General features: G+C 44.9%; 6 protein-coding genes across 11 annotated transcripts; 4 read left to right on the forward strand and 2 right to left on the reverse strand.

The window, feature by feature from the left end:
• Positions 1–96: 96 nt before the first annotated feature.
• atp5pb (ATP synthase peripheral stalk-membrane subunit b) lies at positions 97–3,747 on the reverse strand. Its single transcript, XM_029157598.3, has 7 exons — positions 3,606–3,747; positions 3,020–3,056; positions 2,768–2,913; positions 2,035–2,198; positions 1,752–1,877; positions 1,114–1,293; positions 97–315 (listed from the first exon to the last, which is right to left on the reverse strand). The coding sequence occupies exons 1-7, from the start codon at positions 3,631–3,633 to the stop codon at positions 238–240; spliced, it is 759 nt and encodes a 252-aa protein (XP_029013431.1). The 5' UTR covers positions 3,634–3,747; the 3' UTR covers positions 97–237.
• Positions 3,748–4,460: 713 nt separating this feature from the next.
• LOC114859361 (TRAF3-interacting JNK-activating modulator) lies at positions 4,461–9,280 on the forward strand. The gene is made up of 14 exons (XM_029157442.3): positions 4,461–4,615; positions 5,173–5,559; positions 5,633–5,777; positions 5,871–5,988; positions 6,067–6,094; positions 6,189–6,218; positions 6,322–6,417; positions 6,966–7,037; positions 7,221–7,361; positions 7,518–7,655; positions 7,746–7,881; positions 7,966–8,111; positions 8,375–8,491; positions 8,823–9,280. Exons 2-14 carry the CDS (start codon positions 5,206–5,208, stop codon positions 9,021–9,023), a joined length of 1,722 nt encoding a protein of 573 aa, XP_029013275.1. The 5' UTR covers positions 4,461–4,615; positions 5,173–5,205; the 3' UTR covers positions 9,024–9,280.
• Positions 9,281–9,980: 700 nt separating this feature from the next.
• dnase1l1l (deoxyribonuclease I-like 1-like) lies at positions 9,981–11,940 on the forward strand. 4 transcript variants are annotated; one of them, XM_041071628.2, is made up of 8 exons: positions 9,993–10,358; positions 10,429–10,517; positions 10,604–10,690; positions 10,756–10,877; positions 11,123–11,235; positions 11,391–11,548; positions 11,610–11,706; positions 11,786–11,940. In XM_041071628.2, exons 1-8 carry the CDS (start codon positions 10,170–10,172, stop codon positions 11,864–11,866), a joined length of 936 nt encoding a protein of 311 aa, XP_040927562.1. In that variant the 5' UTR covers positions 9,993–10,169; the 3' UTR covers positions 11,867–11,940. The 4 variants fall into 4 exon arrangements, with proteins under 4 accessions (XP_055366144.1, XP_055366143.1, XP_040927562.1 ...); XM_055510170.1 differs by having other exon boundaries at positions 10,012–10,081; positions 10,198–10,358; positions 11,610–11,940; XM_055510169.1 differs by having other exon boundaries at positions 9,981–10,343; positions 11,610–11,940.
• A 12-nt stretch (positions 11,941–11,952) lies between these two features.
• Positions 11,953–15,124, forward strand: si:dkey-183p4.10 (serine-aspartate repeat-containing protein F). 3 transcript variants are annotated; one of them, XM_029157447.3, is made up of 7 exons: positions 11,953–12,077; positions 12,259–12,428; positions 12,505–14,178; positions 14,255–14,321; positions 14,487–14,577; positions 14,654–14,779; positions 14,862–15,124. In XM_029157447.3, exons 1-7 carry the CDS (start codon positions 11,986–11,988, stop codon positions 14,982–14,984), a joined length of 2,343 nt encoding a protein of 780 aa, XP_029013280.2. In that variant the 5' UTR covers positions 11,953–11,985; the 3' UTR covers positions 14,985–15,124. The 3 variants fall into 3 exon arrangements, with proteins under 3 accessions (XP_029013280.2, XP_029013279.2, XP_040927561.1); XM_029157446.3 differs by having other exon boundaries at positions 11,954–12,077; positions 14,484–14,577; XM_041071627.2 differs by lacking the exon at positions 11,953–12,077 and having other exon boundaries at positions 12,084–12,428; positions 14,484–14,577.
• Positions 15,125–15,456: 332 nt separating this feature from the next.
• Positions 15,457–17,525, forward strand: LOC114858857 (emerin-like). Its single transcript, XM_029156507.3, has 7 exons — positions 15,457–15,673; positions 15,833–15,931; positions 16,016–16,047; positions 16,130–16,155; positions 16,246–16,293; positions 16,370–16,432; positions 16,635–17,525. The coding sequence occupies exons 1-7, from the start codon at positions 15,592–15,594 to the stop codon at positions 16,837–16,839; spliced, it is 555 nt and encodes a 184-aa protein (XP_029012340.1). The 5' UTR covers positions 15,457–15,591; the 3' UTR covers positions 16,840–17,525.
• A 178-nt stretch (positions 17,526–17,703) lies between these two features.
• On the reverse strand, positions 17,704–21,790 carry si:ch211-150o23.3 (uncharacterized). The gene is made up of 8 exons (XM_029156505.3): positions 21,453–21,790; positions 20,898–20,936; positions 20,501–20,809; positions 20,075–20,383; positions 19,241–19,555; positions 18,896–19,045; positions 18,704–18,761; positions 17,704–18,289 (listed from the first exon to the last, which is right to left on the reverse strand). The coding sequence occupies exons 1-7, from the start codon at positions 21,481–21,483 to the stop codon at positions 18,718–18,720; spliced, it is 1,197 nt and encodes a 398-aa protein (XP_029012338.1). The 5' UTR covers positions 21,484–21,790; the 3' UTR covers positions 17,704–18,289; positions 18,704–18,717.
• Positions 21,791–22,054: the final 264 nt, after the last annotated feature.

Raw genomic sequence — 22,054 nt, forward strand, 5'->3', positions numbered from 1 at the left:
TGGCTATGAAATGGTGACGTTGCCCCCCAACAGGAAAGTCATTAAAATCAAATCACAATTCACATATTAAAAAAAGGACACAGACCTGAGCAGAGGTTGAGTAAGAGAACCATTTATTTTACCATCAGCTGACGTGTAAATACTGTACAAACCCTTTATATTGACAGAGACCATCTTTAGAATTGTTTATACTCTGAAGTCAAGTGAGCGCCTCATCTTGGGACAGCGAGTTGGGGATTAGAGTGCAGCTTTTGCTTGAGTGACTTTAGCCAGAGCCTTCAGATCTGTGATGCACTTAGCGATGCTCTCTTTCTCCTGTGAATCAAAAAGAGAAGTCAAGCGTCACTCTGGAAATGTTTAAAAAAAAAAAAAAAAAAAAAAAAAAAGTCACTTAACATTTAGTTAACCACATAAGGTATGTTTAGTACTGTAATTCTTAATTTTTTTTAATTAAATTAAACAGATATAACAACATAGGTTAAGCATTGAGTTTGACTACTGTACTTATGTAATGTCTTAGAATGTCATGAAAAAGTCCAAAGTATCTCCTGAAATCTTTTAATGCAGAAAAACAATTAAATCATGTGTCAAGAATTATTAGTCAAAATTAGAGCTGAGAAAAGCATGGGCGTAGGTGACTGATGAGTAAATGTGGGTTAAAGCTCTGCAGGTTCATAGGTAACTATAGCCAAGCTTCTGTGATTTACTATTTTATAAACTTGCTGTCATAATTTTTTTGTGATTGTGCTATGTTAAAGTGAAGCATGCTTTGTAAATGAATGTAGATTGTATTATTAAAATTGTTCTATTTCCTGTTTCACTTTTAGAAATACTAACTTATCAGGCCCTTTTAAAAGTGAGTGTCCAGACTTGCAGTGAGAAATAAAAATAGAGCAAAACACTCAATGACAGCTTTCCGCATTTGTGAATATGCACAGTTGATCAATCTGTGGTGGCACCCCATAAATGGGAGGGGTGTGTGTGTGTATGTGTGTGTGTGTGTGTGTGTGTGTGTGTGTGTGTGTGTGTCTTACTTCATCCCTGACAAGATATGTCTGGCAAGAAAAATCAAAGCCATTGGCATTAGTAGGAGGCTTTTGACAAGAGACTGACCTGCTGAGGAGTGATGCTGCTGATAACACTCTTCTCCACCCAGTTAACCATGTGCTCCTGCTCCAACCGGCGCTGAAGGTTCTGCAGAGCTATCTGGTAGTCCAAGCGCCTCTTCACCTCATGGGTGACCATGTGTAGCCTCTCCCTGTAGTTGATCTCCAACTGCATGGCAACATTGTTCTGAGGGGAAAGGTTTCCATTTATGTTAAATGTTTTTGAACATAAATTTACTCTGAATATTTGAATTATTTAAAGCAAACAAAAAATATAATCAGATTGTGTCAGAAATCATAATACAGCTTCTAAAGAATATCACAATTCAATGAGAGAACTTGAACTGTGATGTATGAATGCAGATATACATTCATACAACTCACAGGCATCTTTATGAAGAGCAGAAGGTAATACGTTGATGATTAAATGGCTTTGGTCAATTAATACATTATTGCTCCAGTTAACAGTTGAAGCAGGTTTCTTTGGCCACTCATTGAGGTTGTGGTATTACCTACTTTTTGTCAGTAGACGTCAATAACAGACAAGTCGAAGACATGTGTTACTTAATAATATAAATATAAAGTTGTACATTATGAATAGGTAAGATACAGAAAGAAAAAAATAGAAATGTCAGCACTGCTTACCCTCTTGGCATCAAACAGCATATATCTCCCCTCTGCTCTCCACTGTTCTTTCTTCTCATCCTCAATAGCTTGAGTCAGGCTTTCAATAGCGGCATCCTTCACTTCCTGAGCCTTGGCCTCTTTGTCCTGAAAAACACAAAAGTAATAATTATAGGTTTATCGTGGGTTTTGCACAAAGACGCGAAATATTATTTTTTTTAATGGAAAGCCATGTTCCCCCAGGCATCCTGATACCAACCAAGTAAACAGCTAAAAGCAGAGATTAATTCAACCATCAGCCTACCTCATTAATTTTGTCAGCAAAAGCTGCAACCTTTGGACCAAATTTCTTGACCCCATAGACCATGACAGCAAGTATTGAGGCAGCAGCGAAGGTCTCATGATTGATGACATAGATTTCCTTAGAGAGCATGTAGACGATAAGGCCAGTGCCCAACATGTAGGGTCCTAGAAAAAAAGAAAAAAGCTTAATGAAAGACATGATTAAACACTTTTAATAGTGTATTTAAAAAATACAAAAAACAACAACAACAACAACAACAACATCATCCAACTCCAACAATTTCTTCAGTGGTATGTAGTCCTACACAAAGCTTCAGCTGTAAATGTGTCTGGAAAAATTACAACATATGAGCTTACTGTGTTCTACTACTACTACTACTACTGTGACTCCTACAGTACACCTTCAAATCCATCATTACTGCCAATTAAGTTTTGTTTTAATTTTAAACAAACCATGCAAATCCCTTTTTTTGCCCATAAGGGTCATGTAAAACTCTTTCATGTAGCAGGTTGTCACTTATGGTAGTAAAGTTGACCCTTCAATTCCACTTAAGGCAGATCTGATACATATTCATAATCCACCAAGAGCATCCCAGATGCATAGCAGTATCTGGTAGTCTCATGTTTCTTCATGGTGTTTGAGCTTACTGAAAAAGCACCCTTGCTTACAAAATTGGCTAGTTCACTACATACAGTACTACAAAAGTGTTTTGTTTTTGTTAATAACTACAAACCTGTAACTCCAGTTTTAGGGTACAGGAGCTGGAAGAGCTCCTCTGGAAAGATGCCATGGCGAACCTTTCCTCCCTTCTCAGGCAGAGGAGGCAGTGGGGCCAGACTCTGGGATGATGTTTGCAGGGAGCGGGAAGCCTGGACAAGCCTGATAGAGAAAACACTGCTAGCCAAGATGTTCAAAGAAGCAACACCGATAATGAAAATACTGTAGATTGGGATGACAACAATAAGCAACCATACAACACACTTACCCAGCTCCAAGGGGGCCACTGCTTTTTAGGGCACTAGCTGTAAAAAGCAACACAATGACAAATCAAGACGATAAATGATAACATGCAGAAGTAGAGAATAATCAGCTGACTATTTGTTATAACCGACTCAACCAAAAGGAGAACACTGACGTCCTCTGAACCCTAAAAATGTTTAGGTTTCAGTTAAGTGCACCGCATAAAATGGAAAGTGTGCAGTAAAACTAACGAAGCTGTCAATAAGGTGACATTAGCTACAGGCATGCAAAGCTAGCGTTAGCTAACGTTAATCTAGCATCTGTATGCTATCGCTAGCCATCATCGTTTAATTGGGCTAGCCCCTGAAAGACATTTACTACGCAGAAATCATTTCAAACAGATGTACGGAAATCTATACGCAATAAAATCTATACTCAATAAACATAGCTAAGCGAAGCTAGCTTACTTAGCTACACATCCCATTCAAGGTGCGGCCTTCGCTTTACCCTTCAGCTTCACGTTCAATTTCAACTTTTTCACTCCTGCTTTAAAGTTTCGCTTGGCTAAACAGAAATAAAAAAACTCATCTGATAATTATACTGGTGTATACCTGAAACTAAAACGAGCCTGGAGAGCATGTTTCAAGGATGAAGAGCCAAGTCCTTGGTACACCTGGAACCCTTGTTCGGCCTCTTCGTGCCCTTCTGCAACGAACCGCAAGTATGGCTGACACAAGACAAACTCTCGTGAAACATCGCGAGAGCAGAACCCTTCATTTTAAATTACTCCGGACAATGATCACTCGATGGCGCTATACACAAAGAGACAATATGTCACTGTCCTAACGTTTTGGATTAAAGTCAATTATGATACTAGTTAATTGTGTAAATTATATGGAGATGAAGAGATTGTACAACATGCTCGCCTGTTGGATAAATTAATCCAATGCAGCAAGATGTTAAAAAAAAATCTATATTTATTTTCTAATCCGTTACTTTGCTTTTAAAAAAAACATACAATATTAGATATTACTGAATTTAAGGTATATAGCTGTTGTTAATTACGCTGCTCTGACTGTGGGGTAGCTAAACCAAAAGGAGAATTGTGTAGAACAATGACAGGTATAATTAATCAAAATAGAAAAAAAAATGTACGTCTTACTTTATATCCTACATAAATATGTAATCTGACCAATACATTTAAGTATTTTACTGTAAATGCTGTTGCATTATTTGGACTATTACCCCTTCATCAGCTCTACATTACCACATTTCAACATAAAATGATACATCAAGAAATTAAATTTCCACGTTGTGAGGCCACAGCTCCTTGTTCCAAGAGTGGTGCTTTATCCCAGGCTGCATGCAGGAGGGATTGGCTGGGTCCATCTGTAATCTCAGGGCCCACCTGTGCGTGGCATCAGCTCGATGCGAGTGGCTGGCGAGATAGAGGAACATATGACGCGGTGGTGCCGTTCACTTCCTGTAAGTTATGCTCAACAGAGAGAGCTACATGTGAAACACTGAAAACCCCGCTCACTAATTCAGAAGAGTGAGAAAATGGATGTCTTCTCCACCAGCTGAGGAGGAATCGGCCCCAGTCAGTGAGATGGCGTAGCGGGTAAGCTGTGTGATGAGTTTCTACTAAGTCACATTCAGTCTTTGCAGTATCTTGTGCCTTTTCCCCCCGTGGCCTCATTCTACAGTTGTGAGGGCAGTGTGTGTCTTCGGCATGAAACCCGGTTGCTCAAAGGCTCTTACACTAATCATTAAACAGCAGCAAAACATGCAGCATCTACCACAAGATTTACTTATACAACTAGTGCTACTACTATTCTACTACGTCTAGAAGCAGTATTACTGCGACGCGCATGGGACTTGCCAGGCTACACAAAGCATCCTAAATGTCAGCAATACTCGTAACACTCATATTACTGCATATTACTTATTTCATGCAGTCTCGTCACATTGTGTTAGGTGAGACAGATTACAAAGATTCTTTTCAGGTGAAGTCTCCTGAAAGTATAATACTGCTGTCTTAGCTTTACCTTCAAAATGAGTCAAAGCAATATCTGTGTTGTCTCATTTCTAAGCTAAACAGCATCTATAATACTTCTAGATCCGTGGTTGTTGTAAGTGTATATTTATAGTCAGTCTACTGATATATTGTTGCTGCAGGCTGCAGGCCCTATAAGAGCTGGAGGAGCTGCCATGGACGTCCTGACCCTAAGTGGACTGCAGTTTTCTCCACAGTATGATTTTGACCGAATGGTGGAGATCAGAGCACAGAAACGTGAACATCTGCGCGGACGCAACAACGTGACCTCATGTCGCAGCCCCACGAGAGAGTTAGACACCGGGCAGATTAAACGGGACCTCAAACACAAGCGGCAGCTGGAATTTCTGAGGAGGAGATCTGTGAGCCCCGAGCCGCGTGGCTCTGTGAGTCCAACGGCCAAGACGTTTTCAGTGAAACTTAACAGTTTGAGCAGCAAAACGTCGCATAGCAACGCACAAACTACTCTGACTGGGAACACATTAGAAGCTCCAAGCTGCAGCAGCTGGGTAAGTCCAAGACAGCATCACAAATAAAGCACGGGCAGGAGCGCTAAACCTGCATCTTCCCTCATTTGCTCAGGCTTCATTATGGACAGAACAGGTAACACTGATGAGGCAAGAGAACGGACCCATAAAGAAGCAAGCTTCTACCTCCACATCAGTGACAAAGGAATCAGCTCAGCACAGAACGAAAGGCACAGAGAGAAGCAGGAACAGCATCAACGGTAAAACTTCAATCAAGTCCTCGGCCACAAACCGTCCCACTATCTCTGCCCTGTCTCACTACAACTGCTCCGTTATCCCCTTCTTTCCCACAGCAACAAAGACCAGTGTAAAGACGTACATTCAGTCCGAAGAACTTTATGCCAAAATGTCAATTCGCAATGAAAATGTGCCGCAGAAGAAGACGCTGCGAGACGCAGGCGTGCAAACAGAGTGAGTGTGATTCACTGCCGTTTAACAGCTGTGACCTGCGCTGTGTGATCCACAATGAGGTATTTTTCCTCTGTGCAGGTCCGGCCTCATCACCGTGAAGGAGTCTGTGAGTTTCAAACTGGTGTAATGTATAATTGTAAGTTTGATATCCATTGTTAATAAATGCAACTGTTGTCACTGGACGTTCTCTTGACTCACAGGACATCAAGAGCTTGGCTGAGTACCTGCAGGTAAATGAAGCATCTCTAATGTAATGTAATTTATTGTAATTTAAATGTAATTTATTAGGTTACAGGAGCATTTGAGCAGTATTTGCTGTGCGCTTTGCTGCAGGACGCCCTTTGGAGGGAGGAGGCCATGAAGAAGAAGCTGGCTGCCCTCCAGGAGAGCACGTCCAACCTGCTGAACTCCTCCGACACGCTGTGGAAGGTGAGCGTCTCGGCCGCGTCGCTGTCGCTCGCTGCTCGGTTGAAGGCAAAGCGGCCTCTCACGCGCCGCACAGCTGCTGTGGCCCCAGGAAGGTGCTGTGCAGCTTGTGGTTTGGAGCTTCCTGCTTCCGCTCTAGTCTGTGCTGTCAAGAGGGAGCACGAGCGTCATGTCACACAGGAAGGCGCGGCAGGCAGCTTTAGTACAGATGCTCATTAGAACCCTGGAATGAATGAAAGAGGAATAATAGTGCTTCTCCTTGTTTGTTTTTTTTAAATGAACAGGTCTAAACAGGAGCCAGAATTGTATTTACTTTAAATTCATGCTTTTCATCTTTAAAAAATAATTTCTGGCGCAGGTATGTTATGAAAAGTGTAGTGTCTTCTGACATTAAGAACCTTTGTGATGCTCACTGATGCTGCAAGTTCCCTTTGTGCACTAGCGTGTGAAACTAGTGAAAATAACCGGTCGTCACAGATTTCGCTACGTGAACCGCTCCTTTTCCACCTGCACAGCTTGACAGTCAGTCATTTCCTGTGTAACCCACACAGGCTCGCTGCAGCGAGGACCTGCTGAACAACAAGATCAAGGCTCTGGAGGCACAGCTGCAAGTCTGTCTGCAGGTAAGGGCTGCAGCCGGCGCCGAGCGAACGGCCGCTGAGAGAGATTTTTTTGTGTACGTAATGTTTTTTTTAGCATCCGCTCGACCATTTAGCCCAAACTCTGTGCCACAGTGCTGAGCCTGCGCTTTGTGTTCAACCCGTAAACGTTTACTGCCGTAACTCAGCAGTTCTGTGTCCTTACAGAAGTTTCCAAAGGATGGAGTGAAGAAAGTGATGGTGCAGATGGAGAAGCAGAAGCTGATATATGAGGAGAAGGCTGTGGTCGCCCTGCAGAAGGCCACGCAGGAGAAAACCGAAGCTCTGAGCAAGGCCGAGACCCTGCAGGTCAAACATTTGACCCCAGCCACATTATTTCTGTTTAAATAAGGAGAGAGACACCACATCACTGTCACAGGCCTTTTTAGGGGCGCTGGTCTGTTTAAGCTAATGACAGTAACTTTAAATGCTGCTGAACCCTAAAACAAGCATTTCCTTCCCCAGGAAGCACTAATCACCTCAAAGGCAGAAGCCCTGAGGTGGCAGAGCCTGTACGAGGAGCTCAGGCTCGGCTCAGGGCGACTCCGGGAGCAACAGCAGCTCAGCAATGAGCAGCTGCAGCAGCTGCACGGCCAAGTGGAGGTGCAGAACACTGCGGCAGCGTGCGCCATCAGATCAGTTTACACTTGGAAAGCTCGTTTGTGCTGAGCTCTGTGCTCGTGTCCCGTGCAGCTGTCCAGGGCCAGGGAGGCCGAGCTGAGGGACGAGGCGGCGGCGCTGAGGCAGGAGAGGCAGGAGCTGCAGTACAACGTCTGCCTGCTGCAGCAGGACAACCAGGTCCTGAGAGAAGAAGTCCAGCAGCTTCGAGGCGAGAGCGAAATCAACCACTTCCTGGGAATAGTTGAGATTCGAACGACACGGGGTTCATTTCAACTGCTCCCTTCCCTCCTAGATGGCAGCAATGAGAGCCAGGACGTCACCATGCAGGAGTGCGTGACGTCAGAGGAAGCGGAGCCACAGCTGACGGCGAGGAGAGACTCCCAGGTGGAGGAGCAGCTCCGTCACACGCAGGAGAAACTCCGGCTCAAAGAGCGAGAGGTACGTTGAGACGTCACAGCAGCAGCAGCAGCAGCAGCAGCGCTGTCTCTGTACGACACCTTTGTTCAGTTCAACAACAAATGGAGAATTAGCTGCATGGTTCAGTACTAGAATAATCACAAACCATGTGTAGGTTATCTTTAACTATAAATAAAGCTTTAAAATGAGCCAAATTGAGTTTATGTTTATTTTTCCGTGTGTGTGTGTGTGTGTGTGTGTGTGTGTGTGTGTGTGTGTGTGTGTGTGTGTGTGTGTGTGTGCAGTGTGAGGAGCTGCAGTCGGAGCTCCACACCATGGAGCAGGAGTGTCAGTCCAGTCAGGCCCGTCTGTCGCAGTGCAGGGATGAGCTCCGGCTGCTCAGCCACCGCCGCAGGAGAACGGTGAGCGGTGTGTGTGTGTGTGTGTGTGTGTGTGTGTGTGTGTGTGCGTGTGTGTGTGTGTGTGTGTGTGTGTGTGTGTGTGTGTGTGTGTGTGTGTGTGTGTGTGTGTGTGCGTGTGTGTGTGTGTGTGTGTGTGCGTGTGTGTGTGTGTGTGTGTGTGTGTGTGTGTGTGTGTGTGTGTGTGTGTGTGAGGGATTCTGATGAATCTCGGACCTCGTGGCCCTGCTACTATGAATTATTAAAGCTTCTGTGCCGCGTGTCTGTCATCATCCGTTCACTGGAGGCTTCTGCTGCAGTCACACACCATTTAACGGGTCTCTGCTCTTTTTAGGCGCCGTGCGGCTCCTGGTGGAAGGTGTTGCTCCTCTTCCTCCTTCTCCTCGCTGCTGCGGGAGTGGTCCTGCTGTGGTTGTGGCATCCTCCGTTCAGGGAGCAGGTTGAAGACCTCTACTCAGACATAGAGACCCGCGTTGAAAACTATCTCATGGAAATGGCCTCGCCTCAACACTCAGGCTGCTTTAGACCAATATGAAAAGCACTTGCTCAGGAATTTTATTATTGTATTAGTTGGTTTGTTTTGCTTTGGTTTAGTGTAGTTCATTCGTATGTGTGTGTGTGTGTGTGTGTGTGTGGTTGTGTTTATAGTTTACACACCTCCAGTGTGAGAACAACACAATGTAAAACACTGGAAGTCCCTGTTTGACTGACAGTGAGTTAATATCAACAGTGTAGTTAAGACAAAACATGTTTACTGTAACAACCTGGAAGCAATAAAACATCATGAAAACATGACGTCTGAGTTATTATGGGGTTGCGATGGTTTCCATTCAATGTAAAATGTCATCATGAATATAAACACAGATTGAAAATAGAACAAACAGTAATTTGTGTTTTATCTGAGCCACAAAAAACCTCAGCTTGAATTATAATAAATGTTGTGGCCAAGGTTTTTTCTAACAGGTTCACACAGCAGAAGATTAATGCTTCATTAGAACAGATGGATGCAACATGTATGTGACATAATTTTGGCGTCTCACCTCGATCAGGAGATTGATTTATGATTGACCTTATGCTTTTTACTAGTTTGTGTGAAGCACAAAGAAAAACAAAATTTATAACTTTCATTTGCTCTTTATAACATGAAGTTCTCATGAAGTTAGATAAACTATTATGTCTTCACTGCGATGCTGTTAAACTGTAGTAAATAGACTTTTAGGCCCAATAAAAAAGTATTTTAATACGTTCCATAGATAATGTTAAAAACAAGTATGTGTTTGTGAGTGGAGTTATACACATACATACATTACACATTCATATCTCTAAGACTGTGCTACATGTCACACAGATGTTCATGAACCTGACACATGTGCCTTCTGTCCCCATCTATTGTGTCCGTCCGTTCCACTCAAACTGTGCTGGAAGCTGAACGTTCTGAGTGGAACGGAGCCATTGTTCTTCACATTCATGGCTTTCAGCTGTTCCAGATGAAGCTCTGTTCTCGTCAGCACTGACACAGCACATCCACCACACAGATCCGAAGCGCCGGCCTTTCACCCACACTCACCTGCACCTTCCCCAGATCCACCACAGGTGAGGAGCTGGGGCTCCTTGTGAAGCCGCCGACGGCGAGAGGCTCCTGCGGCTCAGAGCTTCTGTAGCGTGTGTCACAACAGAGGGGATGTTGCTAAACTCTGCTTCGGTTTCAGACACACAATCCTCCAGCGAGATGAGGACGCTTGTTCTGCTGTTTGTTGTGGGCCTGTGCGTGCTGGACGCCGCGTCTTCCCTGAAAATCTGCGCTTTTAATGTTCAGAGCTTCGGGGAGTCGAAGGCGAACAACAAGAAGATCATGGTGATTCTGTTAAAGGTAGTGTCTGTGATCACTGTGCTTTATGTGCAGCTTAAATAATCCTGATGGATCCTTCCTTCTCCCTAAGATCCTCTCTCGGTGTGACGTGAGTCTCATTCAGGAGGTCAGAGACGCGAAGGGAGCAGCAGTACAAGCGTTGGTGAAGGCTCTTAACAGGTACCGGCCTCCGTGCGTTCAGATGCAGCACATCAGTGACTCATCGGCACCTATAGCTCTAAACGTGTGTTGTTTTTGTTTAACAGATTTGACAAATCCAACACTTATTCGTCTGTGGAGAGCGAAAGGCTCGGGAGGAAATCCTACAAAGAACAATATGTCTACGTCTACAGGTGTAACTTCAGTTAATGGTCAGTTCACTGTGACGTTCGGTGTCTCATCGTTTCCTCGCCTCCAGGAACAACCTGCTGAAGGTCAAAGATCATTATCAGTATCCTAAACTGGAGGGAGCGGGCGCCAACGACTCCGATGTTTTCTCCAGAGAGCCTTTCATCGTCCGCTTCCACTCCCCCACGACGCGTAAGACGAAAAAGTCTGAGCTCAGCTTTAATCAGTGAAAAAGACGAACAACCCAGTTTAGGCCCAGTGAAGCCTGGTATTGTAAAAGAAAAACCCATTAACAGAGGAATTGAGGCTCTGAGGCCTTTTTTATATTTAGCAAAATCCAGGTAGTGAAGTTTATAGTTAAGCGGACTAGAGAAACCATAAAAGCTACTGAAGAGAACCCTCTCGCTGTGAACGTGTGTTGTTCGGTTTCTGTCCAGTGGTGAAGGACTTCGTCCTGATCGGGCAGCACACCAGTCCAAAGACCGCCATGAAGGAGATCGACGAACTGTACACGGTCTTCAGAGGGGTCTGCAAGAAGTGGAAGACTGACGTAGGTGGAACTCCACCCGGAGGCCCAGTCTCCATGAGGAGGATGGAGACAGACCCCGCTTACATTCACATCTATGAGCACTTTCTGCTGTTTGACCCCGAAGGTCACATGTTTCAAACCTCGACTTCAATCTGTGGCACTTCCCGTTTCGTCAGAACGTGATGATCCTAGGGGACCTCAACGCCGGCTGCAGCTACGTCAGCGCCAGGGGCTGGAGAGCGGTGCGCCTGAGGAGCGACCCCCACTTCCACTGGCTGATCGGGGACGAGCAGGACACGACGGTGCGCGAGAGGACGCGCTGCTCCTACGACAGGTGAGCGGACCCCCCACCCCCCGGCGCTGGACCGCGTCCTGACGTCCGCCTTTCCCAACAGGATCATCGCTCACGGCCGCCACCTCGTCTCCGGCCTGGTGGCAGGTTCGGCCCGGCCCTTCAACTTTAAGGAGGAGTTCCGTCTCAGCGAGGAGGAGGTAACGGCGAGAACGCGCTTCATGGTCGGTTTCGGGCCGATGGACGTTAACCTGTGTGCGTTCGTTTGGTGCATATTAGGCCCTGGAGGTGAGCGATCATTTCCCTGTAGAGGTGGACCTGAAGCCCAGCCACCGCTACCTCCTCCGCCACGAGCTGTAGGCGCTCAGCACAAACCAGCCGCCTCCTGTGTACAGTCGTAGCTTCTGTCCCAATGAATAAAAGCCTCCATCAGACTCGCTGTGAAAGTGGCCCCTTATTCGTGTCTGCTGTGAGAGAGAATGAACTGTGCAGTCGTCTGCCGAGCGCACGTCGCCGTGCGTCTGAAACCAAAACCACATCAAAGCTTTCATCATCTCATGCGCGCACAAAGGTACGTTCCTGCAGCAGCACAAAGAGACCAAGCGCACAACGCTTTCCTCGCTTTTGTCCATTTGAAAAGATTTCATTTCTTGATCGCCCGCGCTCGGCTTTTCATGCGGTGGTTAGTTGTCGCCACGTTTAACCAAGTAATTTAGTTTTAGGGACTAATTTCAACGGCATCTGTTTGACAGGAAGCCACTCGCAGAAAAAGCAGATGAGAGATACTTGGCGCTCTCTTCCTCTCTGAGAGGAGACTCTCGCAGCGATGAGTTCATTTCGGTCTTCTTATTGTACAACTTATTTATTCTGACTACAAAGATGGAACAAAGTCTTGATGATCTTTTTAACGGTGCATTTTCAGGTAAGTGAGTGTTTCAGTATTATTGTTTACTTTTTAAAAATCTTTTTAACTTTTTCAACTAACAATGTTGTTGCAGAAGTGTCTGTTGGCTTTTTGGAAAATGAAGATTTGGAATTGGACGGCATAGACTTTGACAGTAAGGTGGAGGAAGACATTTCTCAACCAACGGAGGAGGACGAGGCTCTGCACCAGGAAGCAGCTGGTGCGGCTTCAGTTCTGTGTAACATGGAAAAGAAAGACGCGTACGTGGTCGAAAACGCTGACGAAGAGCAGGGTGACGATGAAAGCGACGAGGAGGACGTCGGACGTGTAGGGACCAGTGTCATGAGCACGGACAAAGCTCCACAGGAGGACTTCACGAGCTCGGATGCAGGGTCCGAGGAGGGGAGCTGTGACTCTGGAGACGGAGGCGAGGAAGCGGACACGGGAGCAGCCGCGAGGCCGGGGGATCTGCTGATGTCAGTTCGCTGCAGTGACGAGTTCGTCTACGATGATAAAGAGGACGAGATCTCTGCCGTGGGACAGTCTCTGGCCCCCGAGGGCAGCGAAAGCCCCCAAGCTGGAAATGAAGAGCAAGGTGAGAGCGAGATGGATGAGCAGTTGTCCTATATTGGGCAAGTCCCAGAACGGGCCGGAGAGATGATGGTGAAAGGTGACGGGAGCGACGAGGACGAGCAGGAAAAGCAGGAAGAGACGCAGGAGGACTCGTCTGATTCTGAGAGTGAGCGTGTGAGAAGACGAGAGGAAAACGTCCCGGCTCTCGACTCTGAGCAGGAGGCTCAAAGTCCCCACAGCTTGGAGTTCTCCGAAATATGCGTGCAACATGAGCGGCAGCTAAGCGCACAGGCTGCTGAGGAAGATGTGGCGAAGATGGAGGATTTCTCCGGAGAGGAGCATCAAGAGGCCGGGGAGACGTTTGCAGAGTATCCCTCCGACTTTTCCTCCTGTGAATACGTCGAAGGTGGAGGAGGGAATCCAGAAAAGGAGAGAGCTGCGACAGATATAAGATGGACGGGAAAGGAGGAGGACGCTGAGGAGGACGGGGACGACTGTCTGGACGGCAGGGATCGAGAGACGGGTGCTCGTTGGGTGACGGGTTTGGATCAGGCAACGCAGGAGGACGGCAAAACAAAGGTCGAGACCATCGCGTGTGGAAGTGATGACGACCAGGCAGCTGAGAGTGACTCCTACAGCTCCAGTGATGATGATGATGATGATGATGATGATGATGACGAGGATGACGACAGCGATGATATTCAAGGAAGGAAATACGATGAGCTTTCACTCAACACACGTCTCTTAGATCCAGAAAACTACAAGGACCTGGAGCTTTACGGTGACAGTGGTGGAGCAGGTTCTGGGTCCAGCATCTCTGACGACCACCAAGGAAACACGGCCGCTTTTAACATCCACTGGGACTTCAAGTTCAGCTCCCTTCTGGACGAGGACCTGCTAAGCACAGTGGACACCGACTTAGCTGCTTCATATATGAACGCGCCTCCTGCAGGAGACAGCGGCAGCTATTCAGTGGTGCAGAGGGGGCAGAGCCAGGCCACACACACGTCCCACCAGGGGTCCCTGGATGACGGCTTCTTCTTCAACACGCAGCACGTGGCCTCAGGCGCCGCTGAACTGGGCCAGCTGGGGGACGACGAGTACGAAGAGGAGAGGAACTGGGAGCAGGAGAAGGAGAGAATCGAGGCTTTCTACAAGTTTTACGACGATGACACCGAGGAGAACGGCAGGGAGGGTGAGTGGAAGAAGCAGAATGACATCACCAGCGTCTTCATGTTCAATTAATGGCTTCCCATTCGTGCATTTCTCAGAGCGGAAGACGAAGGTTCAGTTCTGTGCAGATCCATTGTCTCAGGTGATTCACTATGAGACCGACAGGTAGGTCAACGTCCTGTTATAAAGTAATACTGCACTGATCGAGCTTTTCACAGAAACGCTGCAGAACCCGACATCTAGTGCCTACATTACCCACAATGCAAGCAGTGACTGAGCTTCAACATGAACAACCTGAGCTGTGACTCATTCAAGCTTATTTTAAAGCAGCGACAGAGATTCACTGAGCAGCTCGGAGGATGACGAGGAGGACGAGGAGGATGAGGAAGATGAGGACCGGAGCTCTGCAGAAACATCTGAGGTAAAGACCTGATGATTTGCACGTGACACTGGAACACGCTGCTCACGCTCCATTTTCACTGAGTGGCTGTTTGCAGGAACAGAGGGAACCTGACGACACCCTGCAAATGGGACCTGAGCACGACCCCCCAGATGTGGAGGTCCCAGACAACACGGAGCAGAGCGAAGTCAGCAACACACACACGTGCAGCAGAAAACACAAGGTGTGTAGTCATTGGTCGTGGCTCAAAGGGTTTGTTCATTTCTAGATAACTGTCTCTGACGTCCCTCTCCTTTCTCCTGCAGTGTGGGCTCGTTCTAAAGCAGATACTGAGGATGGGTCTGGTGGTGCTGACAGGAACGCTGATGTTCTGGCTGGCCACAGACCAAGCTGACTGGTTTGGACAAATTCCTTTTTTTAAGGGCTAAAGATTTTTCTCTTTTTGGTTATTTTTTATGTATATTTGCAAACTATCAAAAACAATTATTGAATTGTAAAAAGTGCTGGATATTAAAAAACTATTATCTGTAATATGTTTTTTGCTCTTAATAAAGATCTGGTTTGTGAATGATAGCATGTTTCTATGAACAGGTCAAAGGTTTCCTCTCATTTAGGCAATGTAGATTAAATAATCATTACCATTATTATTTGCAATAAATAGTTTCAGAAAAAGGTTTGTTTAGGATTATAAATAAGCAATCGTAAACGTCTTTCGGTTGGTGGCGCTGCTTCTCAAATGGAGAAAAACAACAACAACAAACCAGAAAAGAAGAATTCTCAAACGGAAACGACGCAGCGTTGCGTTGAGGTGCGAATGGTTTTAACGCCTAAGTCAACAAGTGAGGGCGGGGTTTAGTGACTATACAGCCGCTCGATGAAAGATCGTACAGTAACCGCCAAAAAAAACGAACAACCTCGGTGGGAGGAGCCACGCTTGTTTCTCGTCGTAGGAACTGAAAGTACTGCTCAACCGAAGCGAGAAGACACCGAAATAAATCATAACTGACGTCCAGTTGGATAAAATACGCGAAAACAATGTCTCTGCTAAGCAATAAATCTGCTAAGGAGATAAGCGACCTGCTGGATGAGTACGGGATAAAGCACGGACCTGTGGTCGGTGGGTGGCTCACATTAAACTTTACTGAATCAACGTTCTCCAATAATAACTCCACAGGCCTCCGCTGTGCAGTTACTGACGTCTGTCCTGTAACGTTGCTACACGGGCTTCTGCGTGTGTCACTGCGCATTATACGCCAGATGTGATATTTTCCACTAGATAGCACCAGGAATCTGTACGAGAAGAAACTGAAGGAGGCTATGGCCAAAGGGAAAAGACCGACATCATCACCGGACAAGACGTTCTACAGGGAAGAAGGTAACTTCACTGTGTGTTCACTGAGTCCTGGCCTGGTTTATAATGACTCTAGTGCAGACCTTCAGTGTGATCTTTGTTTTTCAGAGGAGGAGGTTACCTACGTTTACACGACACCAGTAAGTGTGTTTTCCTCCCCGCCTCCAGATGTTGCTCTATTCTTTTGCATGGCTAATTTGAAAACACTGTCTGATTTTGCAGAGTCGCAGTGATTTTGCAGGAGAAAGGTCAGTTAAGATCCAACCAATCTTTGTAATTTTAATATAATTAATCCAAAAATAAAGTGTAATTTCAGTCTCTATTTTTTGTTATTCTAGGACCACTTACATGCGGTCAAGGCCAGACTGGACCGAAAGGGAACAGGAGTAAGTTATAACTGTTCTGAATGTTTGTACAATTGAGTGAGCAAAACGTTCACTCGTGTGCTGTCACTCTGTGCAGGAGGTCCTACTCAGACTATTCAAGGTCAAAGTCAGAATACAGTGGGAAGGACATGGTTGATGAGTAAGTGTGTTTATGGATTGTCATCCGCTAATTTGCCTCATATGAAGTATCATATGATAAACACGCTAAACCAAAAGTCAGAATAAACTCAACAAACAAATCTCAACAATGCAATTATGTTAAAATTTTGTGAGAGTAATTTAATAATACTAAACCAAAAAGCAGAATCGACTTAATGATGAATCGCTCAATTATTTTCCAGGCCACGCATGTATGACACACCGTCCACTTACAGAAACTCCTATGTGAAGTCGCCACCAGTGAAGTCTGATCAGAAGGTTCCCAAGACATCGTCTCGCCTCATCCCACTGTGGGTTCAGTTTGTGTTCTTCTTGGCTGTGGCAATCTTCCTCTACATCATTTTTTCCAACATGGAGACAAATGAATCTCTCAAAGGAATAGTGTGATTGTTTTTTGTATTTTTTATTCATGCTCAGTTTATAGAGCTGTTCTGCATTCAATTGTCTATATATATGGGGTTGATGGCTTTCTGTAGCACTAAGAAAATGCTATGTATTACCACTTTCTGCTTATAATGTCCATTTTATCACATAGCATTCATCAGACCACAACTGAAAACTGACCTGTCAGTTTGTCCCAGCACACTCAGACATCACACAACATTTTATATTAGGCACATTAATATATTTACTCACAATTAGGTAACATATTCATGGAACAAAGACACATTTGGTTTTCAGATATTAAGAGATTTTAAGATTCACTTATGACATATCACAGCATGTATTAGCATGCGGCTCTGTTTTAGATGCTTTGGTCCAGATCTATTTAGCTTCACTGTGCATTGTGTGTATCTTGTTATTAAAAGGAACCAAGTTCTAATTTTGCGTTTATAATGTCTGGTATTTTACGATGTTTTATGGGTTATCAGAAGTTTATACAGTTGAGGACTATCTTCAGATCAGCTGTGACATGCATCAGTGCTTAACTTCTGAGGTCTTTTCTTTCTGTACAATTAATCCTGAGAATTACACCTTTATACAACATAACCAGACCTCTACATCCTGTGGAGGGTGAGGTTCTTCTTTGTATTGCTGTTTTTCTTAATTAAAGTATAAAAGTGCTCAAGTGATGACATTTGAGTCAAGTCTTTTATTCAGAAGCCAAGTTTTACTATTAAATTATGTAACACAAAAATGATAGACACCATAGTAGCATTAGTTTGGAAGCATTCTTATGTAGTTGGATCAGCTGCTATAAAGGATCCTACAGTACATGCGTACATGACAAGACTCATTTAAACAAGAGGCTCCATCAACAGCATTTATTTACCTACAACGTCTACTTACACACTTAAAGTGCAGTAATGTACATATTAATGACATACGATGCATAGTAGGGTTCCGTTTAAAATACAAAAACACATTCTAATCCTTTAAGAATTATTGATCTGTGGAAGCATGTAATAAGTTAGTGGTGCCAATCATTAGCGTAACCTGATTAAATACAGACCTATGTCTTAAAACTGCGTATACACAGAGACCTGAGGGACCCGTGACAGTTTCCTCAGTTAACGTTTACATCCACCATTCTTGGCCACACATCTGGGGTCAGGGCCGTAACCAAGTGTGCGCCCAGTGAGTGAGCAGGAATTGTTCTGCTGTTAGTGTCCTGTGGTTGTTAGTTACATCACTTACTTTTCTTGCTTTCCACGCTAACATAGTGTGAGTGCTGTGGGGCAGGTTTAGGTAGGTCTGCATTAGTGTCCAGTCTCAACTGTGTCTGGTCCAGTTTGTAGAGTTTCTAACAGTGTCATGGAAGAAGAACCAAGCTACATCCCCTGCTCTCTGAATCCTTGTAGAACACTGAGCCTTCCATGTAGTGTCAGCAGTCAGTCTGTATAAAACAAAAATGCCACAATTTCATTATTACCACTCAATAATATACAATATATCACATGACATAAAATGTGGAGATGACTAATAAAACTCTCACATCTTCATGGTAGTTTACAGTATTCTCTAAAAAAAATACTGAATTTTTTTTCTTTTTACTAGGCTACACCTAAAGCATCAGTGATGTATATGGTGTTGGAGCTCACTTATCGAATGGTAATGACAGTCAACAGTTTCTGTTGACTGAATGGTAAATGTCTATCTACAATCTTTAGCAAGCAGACAAAGAAAATTTTGCACGTGTCTGTGCATGTGCTTCATAGCAAAGAAATATAAAAAGTGACTTTTCATTAAAAAAAAAAAACAACTACATTTGTAATATTGTATTTGAGAGATCTAAAATAGGTTTAGTTACCTGTCAACCACCCCTCATAGCTTGTTAACTGATAAGGCAACATAAGTGTTTTCCACACCTGTAGACAGGAGCACGTCTTTAATACCATTATAAATATACGTTGATTTAGTATTACAATTTCAAACACAAAAAGGAAAAACATATATCTCATCTCTGTTTTAAGAAATGATTGTGGTCAACAAAGCAACTTACAGGTTCTGGTCTCTCGCTCCAGTTCTGAAGGCTTCTTCTCTTTGTTACAAAGCACCTTGGCCACGATGATTAGAATAATGACAGCTACAACAAATGTCAAGCCAGACACAAGCCAGCTGATCATCACTGGACTCAGCACTGGATCTGGGTCTGAGGAAACATGTACAAGTCACATTCAGGGTGGATTTTTACAGACTGTCGCAAAAAACTGCAATTGCAAAGAAAAAATTACTCCTGCAATAATAACAATAATAGTAATAATAATAATAATAATTATTATTATTATTATGTCATATTATTATGTCTTCAGGTTTACAGTACACTATTTTCTTCATGGTATCGCACCTCTGATGGCTATAGGCAGAGGCTGGCTTTCTCTGGAGACAAAGATGCGCCCCCCCAGCTGGACCCGATACAGGCAGTAGTAATAGCCCTCATTGGAGGTCTGTGCATTGGGAAAGGTGAACGTGACAGACGGTGTGAGAGCAGGCAGAGACTGGCGTACGGTGCCGTTGGAGCGGATCAGGCGCAGCTGGAAGGAACCTCCGGGGTACTGCTGCGAGGTGGAGCACGTGATGTTAAAATTGTGGCCTTTAATGACGGAACCAGCTGGGGCCTCAGTAGATGTGTTGTACCAATGTTGAGGAGTCAGGAGTTCCACTGTAATAAATAAATCAATCTCAGTTGACTCTAAATTGTTGTTGATCCCAGAATAACAGACATAAAATATAAACACATGCATGTTAATTGTTGCTGTGGAAAACTGCAATAGATGAATCAGCATTATTGATACCCATTCTATAATTGTAATAAATTATTACAGCACAAGGTAGCAGTCAAAATTTAAAACTGTAACAAAATGACCTGAACATAAATTATCCCTTTTTGAGAGTGTTCACCCACATATTGCTGTCTTCTTCAGAAACGGCTGAAATGCAGTTGACAGCCCAACAAAGTTTAATGTGGAAATTGATCTTTGAGCTAGTCTATTTTATGACTTATGTTAAAAAGAAATATATTTACTAAAATGGAATCCAACCCTATCAAGGCAAAGAAACTAAACACCCATTTGGGTCAAACCCATCAGGTTCAGTCAGATAGATGCTTAACAATGTGCTATGATTACAGATGGTGCTACAAAGGAGTTAACATAGATTAGACTCTGTGGTTATGACTCACCTACAGTGATGTTGATGGAGTTGCTGGGTGGAGAGCTGAGTAGTTCAGCTGGAAAACCGCTTTTGATTCTGTACCTACAACTGTAGCTGCCTTGATGGAATGTCTCTATGTCAGACAGAGTGAGCTCCACGCTGATCTGGCTGTGGTCAGCCCTCTGCGTTACCAGCGGCGTGGACACGCCGTCTTTGTACAGGTGGTAGTCACTGAGGTGCTGACCCAGCAAAACACTGCAGCTGAAGCGAACAGCCTCCCCAGGAGAGAACACAGTGTGAGGTGACAGCAGGGTGAGAGTGGGCGTTAGAAGGGTACCTGTGGGTAAGAACAGATCAATCACAGGGTTGTGTGATAGATTTCATACTTGCAGATAACAGTCTACTTTAATAGGTAAATCCTTCATTCAGCCATGTGACATCACTCTCTGCTCACCTGAGCATTTCACCCCTGCATCATTCTCATGGGTGCAGTGGGAATTACTGTAAAGCACAACACCACAGCGTGTCAAACTGGACTCGTGTCCAGAGCACTGGACGTGCCGCAGCCAGATCTCTCCTCTGCCCGGTCCAAACGCGGAACCACGTAGGGCCGATTCGGCCAAGCCGCAGCCCAGCTCCAGGCACACAACATGAGCCTCCCGGAGGTCCCAGTCGCGGTCGCAGACGGTGCTCCATTCGTTGTGGTGGAGAACCTCCACTCTGCCTGAACACTTGTCGTCTCCATCTACTAAACTTACTCTAGCTGTAGAGCAGAAATACCTGACTTAGACACACAACGTATAGGAAAGGTTGTGGCTCCAGCTTCAGATATTAAAAAAACACAGACTTACCAAAAGCATCAGCTCCATCCCACAGAACACCTAGCAGGACTGTAAGAAGATTACAAACATACTCAGTAGCCACTTTATTAGGCACATCTGTACAAGAGCTATCAAACACTGCAGCTCTGCCATTTATTTTACCTTTACAGTGTAAGAGGTGTTTCTTATAAATCAGAAAGCTGATAATTCTACTATACGTTTACTAGAAGGCTCGTTTAACGGCTATTACAGGGTCAAAGTGTTGCATTAAACTTAGCAATAGGGCTAAATGACAGAATATGAGCGGTGACAGTAAACCACAATAAACTTTAACAAGACCAAGTCATTTTTCTAAGACAGTGAACCTTATTAGCTTCAAGACATCAATGTTTAACGCAGTTCTAAACTGGCTTTATATTTAGCGAGGCTACGTAGACTGTTACTATTTGTTGCGTGAACTGTCAACTAGCCAGACGTAACCCAAGGACGACGAGAAACTGGTGTTTCCCTCGGTGCATAATCCCTGAGGCTAAACCACCTAGCTGGCCGTGTCTCGCCGTAGACAGCTCGTTACCTTTATCGTACCTGTCAGAAGGATACGGAGGAATCTCAGCATCGTTCCCCTCAGCCTTCCATCAGACGGCCGGTTGGCAGGGATGCCCGTCGTCCTGGTGATGATGCTGACAGCCGCTGGAAGCTACTGGCCGCGTAGCGCATTAGCCAGCGTTAGCTCGTGGGCTACAAGGGCTCGGCGAGGCTAGCTGGTCGCAGAGCTAAGGCTAAGCTAACTAACGGCTGAACTGTAGCCACCTGCATGTGCGTAAAACGGCGAGAGACATAGTCGCTAAGTGAGCAGCGCTAGTGATGGGCTGGTTGAAGCGGAAGCTCCGGAGCGGAGCATGTATCAAAAAAACAACACGCGCTCCAGAAACACTGTGCCGATGCTTGATTCGTTTGGCAAACCCACGTGATCGATGACGTCAGAGGCTTCGTTCGCTTCGTCCATACGTCACCGCTTCACTACGGGGTTCAAATCTTGACGAGGAGAAGCGTCTGCAGCATTAGAGGTGGGTTTAGGTGGAGATTTTGTCCAGTTGAAAGTGATACATGAGACACATGGAGCCTGCGAGGAAGAGAGGACGTTCTGTCGTATGGCAACACTTTGAATTGAATTGATTGCAGGTTTG

Source organism: Betta splendens, chromosome 7 (genome assembly GCF_900634795.4).
Source record: "Betta splendens chromosome 7, fBetSpl5.4, whole genome shotgun sequence".
NCBI classification, from domain to species: Eukaryota; Metazoa; Chordata; class Actinopteri; order Anabantiformes; family Osphronemidae; genus Betta; species Betta splendens.

Coding starts and splice junctions, on each gene's coding strand:
- atp5pb (XM_029157598.3), bottom strand. CDS start 3,633: ATGCTCTCCAGGCTCGTTTTAGTTTCAG. Junction 2,199..2,767: donor CCCTAAAACTGGAGTTACAG/GTTTGTAGTTAT, acceptor CTTTTTTTCTAG/GACCCTACATGTTGGGCACT. Junction 1,294..1,751: donor TGCTGTTTGATGCCAAGAGG/GTAAGCAGTGCT, acceptor CTTTCCCCTCAG/AACAATGTTGCCATGCAGTT.
- LOC114859361 (XM_029157442.3), top strand. CDS start 5,206: ATGGACGTCCTGACCCTAAGTGGACTGCAGTTTTCTCCACAGTATGAT. Junction 5,560..5,632: donor CTCCAAGCTGCAGCAGCTGG/GTAAGTCCAAGA, acceptor TCATTTGCTCAG/GCTTCATTATGGACAGAACA. Junction 7,882..7,965: donor AGAAGTCCAGCAGCTTCGAG/GCGAGAGCGAAA, acceptor CTTCCCTCCTAG/ATGGCAGCAATGAGAGCCAG.
- dnase1l1l (XM_055510168.1), top strand. CDS start 10,170: ATGTTGCTAAACTCTGCTTCGGTTTCAGACACACAATCCTCCAGCGAG. Junction 10,359..10,428: donor TCATGGTGATTCTGTTAAAG/GTAGTGTCTGTG, acceptor CTTCTCCCTAAG/ATCCTCTCTCGGTGTGACGT. Junction 10,691..10,755: donor CAATATGTCTACGTCTACAG/GTGTAACTTCAG, acceptor CCTCGCCTCCAG/GAACAACCTGCTGAAGGTCA.
- si:dkey-183p4.10 (XM_029157446.3), top strand. CDS start 11,986: ATGAACTGTGCAGTCGTCTGCCGAGCGCACGTCGCCGTGCGTCTGAAA. Junction 12,078..12,258: donor CATCTCATGCGCGCACAAAG/GTACGTTCCTGC, acceptor TCTGTTTGACAG/GAAGCCACTCGCAGAAAAAG. Junction 14,780..14,861: donor CGTGCAGCAGAAAACACAAG/GTGTGTAGTCAT, acceptor TTTCTCCTGCAG/TGTGGGCTCGTTCTAAAGCA.
- LOC114858857 (XM_029156507.3), top strand. CDS start 15,592: ATGTCTCTGCTAAGCAATAAATCTGCTAAGGAGATAAGCGACCTGCTG. Junction 15,674..15,832: donor AAAGCACGGACCTGTGGTCG/GTGGGTGGCTCA, acceptor ATTTTCCACTAG/ATAGCACCAGGAATCTGTAC. Junction 16,433..16,634: donor GGGAAGGACATGGTTGATGA/GTAAGTGTGTTT, acceptor ATTATTTTCCAG/GCCACGCATGTATGACACAC.
- si:ch211-150o23.3 (XM_029156505.3), bottom strand. CDS start 21,483: ATGCTGAGATTCCTCCGTATCCTTCTGACAG. Junction 20,384..20,500: donor TGCAGGGGTGAAATGCTCAG/GTGAGCAGAGAG, acceptor TCTTACCCACAG/GTACCCTTCTAACGCCCACT. Junction 19,046..19,240: donor TCTGCCTATAGCCATCAGAG/GTGCGATACCAT, acceptor ATGTTTCCTCAG/ACCCAGATCCAGTGCTGAGT.